Source organism: Nasonia vitripennis, chromosome 3, assembly GCF_009193385.2.
Source record: "Nasonia vitripennis strain AsymCx chromosome 3, Nvit_psr_1.1, whole genome shotgun sequence".
In the NCBI taxonomy this organism is placed as follows: domain Eukaryota; kingdom Metazoa; phylum Arthropoda; class Insecta; order Hymenoptera; family Pteromalidae; genus Nasonia; species Nasonia vitripennis.
In genome coordinates, this window is record NC_045759.1 from 6840624 (window position 1) to 6848864 (window position 8241).

Here is an 8241-nt window from a genome sequence, read left to right on the forward strand (position 1 = left end):
AAAAAGTTTTTGCAAGCTCTTATTTTTGATCTTCAAACATAAACTATCGCTTAACAAATACTTTATAGTAATTCCTGAGTTGATTTATATGAAATAGACATATAAAGGACTTATGAAATTCGTAAAATAAATATAATTATTATTTTAATTTTAACATATACCTCCTTTAGACTAATATTCAGTTCTATATTCAGTAAAAGAATTCTATTGTATAACTTATAATTGGATTGGTGTATGGACGTTTGATTCTATATTATAAACTAAACATTACATTTAACATTAAAACTATTTTAAAATTGACTCTCATTTATAACAATACTGATAAATATATAATAAAGACAAATACATACATTAAAATGTACTGCTCTGATATCATTAGAGCTTTTAATTTCTGAATATTACTAGAGTCCAACTGCAAGTGAAACTTCAATACTTTGCTAAGCGTTTATTGCAAGGCTAACGATGATTTTGGGGTAATGATTCGCAACAAACGATTGTACTACACTTTATTTGCGCTCCTATAAATATAAGCGCAATGAGTTCTAAATTGAAAACTTTTGTTTTTTTGCGTATGCACAGTGAAACTGCACGCTATTTATCGTATTAATAATTTCAAATGTGAATCTATTGTAATACAATAATAATAGCAAAAACACTTGTATAGTTTTCGCAAATGATTATATGCTTCGTCGTCACTGTCGTAGCGTTTGAGAGATGAGTAATGATATATAAAATTACACAAATACTGGTAAATGATGAAAAGTTTTGTAAAACTTTGAAGAATGAAAGGTAACACAAGTATATGATAATATAAAGAACGAGGAATATGATGTCATCGAGTTCAATTAGGTTCGTTTTGATTTTTATCATTGTGTTATGATTAAATATACCAGTCCATTCAATTTGCGAACGTTTTATAAAATAAATGATAAAAATATAACTCGACTGGCCAATCCTTTAATGATAATTAATGCACTATTCGATTTCATCATGACAATAAGAAAAATTCATATTGGAACCTAAAATGTAATTCATATAATAGGAAATATATATATGTAAGCAAACCATGCAACAAAATTACATAAAGTATTACTATATTATGAACGAGCCATAGTTGAACGATCGACAAATATTCCAGCTGAGCATTTGCACGTCGCCGAGTTGTACGTAGGCATATAATTCTTACTATGTGAACAATAAGGTGTCTCATTGTATATGTATCATAGAAAACGTAACACTAACGTCGTGTCATTTCACAATCATTGTGCGATTTATATAAATATATATTTAAATGACGAAATTTTAAAAAGTAAAAGCAGAGTTATCATAGCGAAGAATTAACAAAACATTTAAAAACAAATATATCGCGTGCCAGGTGTCTTCTAAATTCGCGAAAATTGTGATTATAAAATGTAATAATAATTATAATAAATAATATTAATAACGATAATGGTATAATGTAAAGCAAAGTGACATTTTTGAGGGCTTCGAGAATAGATATGATTGACTTTTGAACATGTGACGATATAAGCATTAGATGGTATACGAATAACAATTTATTAAACCATTGAAAATATATGAATCTCTTTCAAAACTCATGTCCTGACCCTCGTTCGGTATACGCATCAGAAATTATCGCGCAAAGAAATGTCAATCAAAAATAAATCGTCTTTCATTTGCTTACGCGAGTATGAATATCGTCACGTGTTGAGTAAAGCAGGAGCAAAGATGAGAGACAAAGCTACATGTGATTTTTGGAGTGCAAATCAATGGAAGGCGTACAAGTGTCGCGCTACTTAATTTCGAAGAGGGAACAGTAAAAAGAATGTTAAAGTGAGGAACTAGAGAGAAAAAATTGTATAAACGGAAGCTTAGGGTATAAGACTTTTTCGAACAAACGAGAGACAGTCGCTCGAGGAGACTATGCATACAAGTAAATTCGTTCGAAAAAGTTCATTATTCGCTAAAGGAAAAATATAGTAACGATTTTAGAAGCACCTCGTACAAACAAAAATGGCTAAAGAGAAAAAATAAATGAAAGAAAATAAATTAAAATAATGAAAACTTTGAGAACCAGCAATCAATTTTGTGATAGTTTGCGAATTGATCAGACAAAATAAAATAATAAAAAAAGATAACTTTGTTCAAAACGATATACAAAAAGAATGGGTATAGAAAAAAGCGAGAACGAAGTAAAAGAGATAAAATATTTCCCATGCCACGGAGAGAAAGATTTAGAGCGAGAAAGAGTGCGAGCGATAGCGTGAACAAGAGAGCGAGAGAGAAAGGAGTGTAAAGTCGACGATATAAAAGAATCTCTAATTGCGAATATAGTTGAACCAGAGATAACGTATTATATAAGTATATATAATATTTACTATTATATATAGAAAAGAATACCAAAATTGTGTTGTCCTTTGATTTGTATCATGTAGGCACATTTAATAATAAATCGAAATACAACAATTCACATTTTGCATTCGCAGGTTTTATTTAAAAGTTAATTCAGCTGACGACTGTCACCTTATTAAGCGAGAAAAGAGTGCTACTGACATGATCGATAAAAGTACCTGAAAAACGTCATGATCATAGAGTGAAAATTACTGATAGCTTGTGTTAACAATCTTTTACCATACCAATGTTCCACTGGCTCCACCTGTTATTATTTTATACATTTTTCCTAAGTGATAAATTTCTTTTTTTACGGCGTCGACGCAACCTGTGTTGCGGATTCTTCCCATTTCCAATAGCTCAGTGCAAGATTCCAACCTATACATTGTTATTCATTACATGTGCGTGTAAGAAATCTTGTGCAAACAGAGATGCTATCTCAGTTTGAATTTGCTCACTTGTTTTCATGAGAATTCTTGTACTCATTGATATAACGCGCACAGCAAGAACTTGGTATAGAACAAAAATAAGTTCCTAAGAAGCTTTCTGTTTGTGTCTCGTTGATTTTGGAATTCTCTCGATGGCACCAGTCCAAAAAGCCAGTAACGCCACAACATTTGAACTATAGACATGCATTGATTAACATCAAAATCCACGAAAATTCTTTATAGTATATAGAACATATACCGTATTGTGAAAATAATCCCAACCGTCTTTACCAAAATCTTCATTATCAGATTTCAATGAAGAGCGCATCTGCGTTTCAACGTCAGACTCGATGCTTTGCTGAGTTGAATTTTGAAAAAATATCGTTGATAGAATCAGTATACCAAATGCCAATGTTAAACAAGCATGCTGTCGACAAAATACGAAGTTGTAGATTACGAAAAATGTAGCTTTTGTATATATAGTGATGATATTTATACCATTTTGATTTTTCGAGATATTTTCCATAAAACATAAAAACCGCTGATCGCTATCATCCACAAAAGAAATGAAACTATGTAGAATGAAGCTACCAAAGAGATGTACACTTTGTTTTTCATAACTAGTAATAAAATATTCTCTGAGAAAGTGAAAGCCAGTGCACTTCCAAAGTACAGGACACTTAAAATCTGTAAGAAAATTCATTACACAAGTCATTATCATCATCAAAAGCTGTTTCTATATATATACATAAATGACGCCCACCAAAATGACACTGTTTAAGAATGCGCAGATCCATCTTATATTATCAAAACATATGGCAGAACGATTTAAACGGGTTCTCTGCTGTCGTTCATGCTTCAGTTTTTCCTCGTTTATACTCCCACTTTTTTCATCGTTGTCAACGAGATGTGGTGTCGAGGCAGTTTCTGTTCTTGACTGCCAGTTGTTATCTACAAGGTGATGCTCTAATCGTAAGAAAGAATATGCTCGATTGAAATCAAATTTAACAATGAGATGTTTGAAATTTCAAAAATATATGATCATACTTGCGGGTACTTCAGAAGATTTTGTCTTTCGAATGGAATCTATTGCACGCCACTGATACAACTTGCATCTATTTAGTTTGGGACATTTGAATGGTCGATCCGTCGGAGATTTCGGGCGGAAAATTGATCTCCGGGCTAACGGAGTTGAGGTGGCTAGCTTCAATGAAATTTAAAGCATGTAATTGTACACCTTTATCTTAATTCTTAATGAAATGTAGGCACTGTCATATACTTGTCCTATATTTCTACGCGATCTTTGGGTCATATGCTCAGTGTAATCTTGATGTTCACACACTGTTTCAATTACATCTTCAGGAGAGATGCTTTGTACACAGTAGATTGTTAAAATTAAAGAATGTTTATTATTTTTTTAACATCTCAAACTTACATTGGTTTCGCTGTTGCTTTATTAGAAGGCAATGGACTTACAGCAGGAACATCCCCATCTTCGTTAATTATTTTTAAATTGTTCATCTGCATCTCTTTGATTCAAAATGTTTCATTGATTTGCAATTTTCGCGTCATGCTCTGTTAAACATTTCTGCAGGTTAGATCGTAAATGCAATTTAAAAAAAAAACTCATTTTTTGTTATTACTGCTCTGAAGTTTACAATGAAATAACAAATAGGTAGATTCATCATTCTTCAATATTTTATGATATATAATTTATTTGTAGTATAAATTATTATTTTATAATAAATCTATTAATAGGATATAGTTGGAATAATGCATGAAAAATAAATTAAACATCATTTTTGAAATGACGATACGTAAACTTTATTTTATATAAGATTCGTACTGCAGGTAGTTATATATATGTATAAATATATACACATAGCATATTTGCATCAATCACGGATGCATTATTTCTCGTACTATATGTATAAAACAACAAGGAAACAACTTACAGTTAAATCATAACGTAATCTATATATAAAGAAGTTCATGCCACTTTTCATAGTGTATCTCATTCATGCATTTATATATTTTTATCATCATCTTCACTTCTTAATATAGTATATTTTGCATGACATAGAAAAATCGAAAACCTCATTCGTGCCTCTCGTCTAAAAACTTTACAATTAAATTGTATATATTTATATGTTCCTCGTAGAAACAAAAACAACGAAACAAAAAATATATGTTTTATTTATATATAAATAGCTGGGGAAGCAAGGAGAAATTCCAAGTAAAATGTCATTTCAGATCATTTTTACACGTGAGTTTGTTCTATTTTAAAATATCTGCAGTTATTTCAATAGAAAAAATAGCAAATCGCCGACCACAGTAACAAAATACATAAACATGTATGTTTGCGTTATTGTATAATTTCTACATTTTTACAAGCGCCATTTGTAAAAAATACGAAAAAGGCAAAGGTCCTCGCGACTTGTAGCGATTCAACTGAAAATCCCATATATGAATAAATATATTAGTGTATGCATGATATATGTACATATTTACTTGGAAGATGAAGAAAAAAAATCGTTTTCCTCAAGGCAGTGAGCGCGGTCAATTTTTTCTCTTTTCTCTTCGCTTTTGCCCCACTAGTTTCGTTTTCTTATTTTCATCTTCGTTATTCGCGTTCGCTTCATTTTTTGTTCATTTATATATAACAGAATAAAAATATTATCAAGTGATTATACATTTATCTACATCTTCGCTTTACACGGTGTATTTTTAATAGATCGTCCTAGAGCTTATTCATTGTATGTCAATATGTAGAATCATATTTCTAGCTATATAAATCTCTTTTGCGTCTAAAATTATTATATTATTGCCTAGCTGCTAATGCTTTATATATAATTATTACTTTTATCTACTATATTATAAAGACAGCTTATTCATTTATCATGCGCGACCAAAAATCATACATTTATCTATTATATCTGCGTTCATACATGCGCGCGTGTGTCTGTACGTTTTTCAATTATATAAGAATCCAATAATGATTTCTTTTTCTTATTCCTTACTATATACAAACGTATTATAATCACATTTATGACGTTATGAGGATCCTTGGAATCTTGCGCATTGAAGGCATATTTATTTACAATGCTGGTGTTATTTTTTAGTTATTCTTTGCTTAATTGAAGATCGAACTAACTTGCGAGTTATGAAAGTTTGATTTTCTTTACAGTTAATTCAAGATAAATAAAAAGTAAAAATTTCTTGATTAGTATTATGCACTTATGTATGTATATACAAATCTATCTTCAAATGTAATATGTATACGAATATCGTGGAAATATATTGCATTGAAGCTGTGATGATAATCAAGGTGAACGTAACTTCCGGGATCGTACAAATCGTATGTAACATTTACATCCTCTCAACACTTTGTAAATATTTAATAAGATGTACGATTTTGTTAATAATTTTGCATAACTTTGATTGATAAACTTAAAAAGTTCGATGCGGTAACTTCGAATTTAAATAATGATGGTGATTATATCAATCTGCAAATGCAACTATTGAAAGTCAACCCTGATTTTATTTTTGAAAATATGCTATCGATTTTTTATTACTTTCTTCAGTAAAATAATAATAATAATAATAGAGCATAAAACTTCGCACATTCATATTCCTTAATAAACAGCAAACAAAATTATCTTTCAAATTTTTGTTTATTTTTAACAAACGCTAAGAGGTAATCTTTTTGTTGTAGTAAGAATCTCATTGATATTTACAAAAAAAATATTTAAACTAATTAAGAATCAATTATTAGATGATTTTTCATTATAAAAAAAACTTAAAAGTAAAAAAAATCGGTTTTAGCAAAAGATACAAGTAAATGCATCAACCAAAATGTATCACATGCTCTTAAAGAGAAACTAATGCGACCATGCAAAAGCTAACCAGCAAACAAAAGCAATGGTACTTATTTAAATTATTGCTATCTCAAACAACACAGCCATTCTCTATTATAAATGTCGAATACTCATCATATGCTTGTCGCCTTATAACCACTTGATGTATTTTTTTTATATAAAAAGTAAATAAACTCTGATTTTTCTCAATAAGCCTTATGACGATGAGTCATGAATGAATAGTGATTCGTATACTCGGCAAAAGAATTTTTTTGACAAAAAGTGCTATGAATTAATTAAAACACTGACAAAGTAGATTCCGAAAAAATGTAGTGTAACCATGCGTATTGTTTGTAATAAAACGAAATCTCTCTTTAAAAGATTTTATAAAGGAAATTTTGTCAATTTAACAACAATGATGTAATATTGTTAAATTAACAAAACTTTATTTATCGGCTTAGATTTTTACAAATGTAAAGTTTCTTTCTGTGTAAAACACCTCCCGATCTACGTGTGTCATTAAACTGTCCTAGCTCATTTTTCAACGAAGATGTTCACCATGCGCATTATCAGTGGATTAATTTGAATTTTCAATTTGTGATTCTTCTCTCTGGCTCCTGTCGTCACACAAACAATAAATGATTGTTTTTCATTTTTGACTCTTGTTCATCCATTGCGAAGTTTTATAGTGAATTATTTTGTCTTTTAAGACTCGTGAACAACTAAACATACGAACACGTTACACGATTATTTTTGATTGCAACTATATAATATAATGATAAATCTGTATAAGTTGTGTATGTACGTAATTATCTAAAAATTTCTATAATTTTTATTAAAAACAGTGATAAGTGCATGCACGAACACTTTTATAAAGTTAAAAAGTAAAGAAAAATAGATAAGACTCGTTTTTACAGCGGATAAAGAAAAACAATGGTTTTCGCAATTTAAGCATCGATGGTTAATTGATCTATACGGTACTAACATTTCATCGCACTGGAAATTTCATTTCTCACTGCCGACTGAAGAATATCACTTTCACTTTATAATTATTTCCCTCCCTTTTTTCCTCGGTAGTTTTTATTTCGTAAATGCACTCTCCAAAGTTCCACGATATTCCTTCCTTCCCATATAATAACAAAATGAAATAATAATGATGAAATAATATTAATTTTATATAATATATATAATATAATAATAAAGAAATATATAAATGTACAGCGTTTTATCGACCACACACAATTTTAAATTAGAACAAAACTAAGAAACTAAACATGGGATAAAAAAAATGTAATTTACATTAAGTTTCTTCTCCAATATTATACACTGGCATGGTCGCGTGCGAATGATGCATACTTATTAATAAAAAAATAAAAGAAGTATAAAAAAAATGGAAGAGTAAATGAGTGGTTTTACACTCAGCGTAACTCGTTTTCCTCAAAATATTACACAATACTTATCATTTATATATTTAACTTGATTCGATTTTTGTATCAATAATAATAAGTCTAATAATAATAATAATAGTAAAAATATAATTAATAAATTTATATTAGACAAGTAAA

General features: G+C 29.5%; 1 protein-coding gene across 5 annotated transcripts; it reads right to left on the reverse strand.

The window, feature by feature from the left end:
* Nucleotides 1-2416: 2416 nt before the first annotated feature.
* Nucleotides 2417-4487, reverse strand: LOC100680288. 5 transcript variants are annotated; one of them, XR_512859.3, is made up of 9 exons: nt 4255-4486; nt 4099-4189; nt 3867-4023; nt 3583-3785; nt 3318-3506; nt 3111-3246; nt 2850-3013; nt 2637-2769; nt 2417-2570 (listed from the first exon to the last, which is right to left on the reverse strand). XR_512859.3 is itself a non-coding variant. In XM_008215442.4 (9 exons), the coding sequence occupies exons 1-9, from the start codon at nt 4310-4312 to the stop codon at nt 2520-2522; spliced, it is 1173 nt and encodes a 390-aa protein (XP_008213664.1). In that variant the 5' UTR covers nt 4313-4487; the 3' UTR covers nt 2467-2519. The 5 variants fall into 5 exon arrangements, 3 of the variants coding, with proteins under 3 accessions (XP_008213664.1, XP_003424248.1, XP_008213665.1); XR_004344768.1 differs by having other exon boundaries at nt 3102-3246; nt 4255-4485; XM_008215442.4 differs by having other exon boundaries at nt 2467-2570; nt 3079-3246; nt 4296-4487.
* Nucleotides 4488-8241: the final 3754 nt, after the last annotated feature.

Bases quoted from the DNA above. Each gene is read 5' to 3' on its own strand.
- LOC100680288 (XM_003424200.5), bottom strand. From the start codon at position 4,346: ATGCAGATGAACAATTTAAAAATAATTAACGAAGATGGGGATGTTCCT. The intron at 4,024-4,098 runs GTATATGACAGT...ATTTCATTGAAG, and splicing joins CGCGTAGAAATATAGGACAA to CTAGCCACCTCAACTCCGTT. The intron at 2,770-2,849 runs GTGAGCAAATTC...AACAATGTATAG, and splicing joins AAGAATTCTCATGAAAACAA to GTTGGAATCTTGCACTGAGC.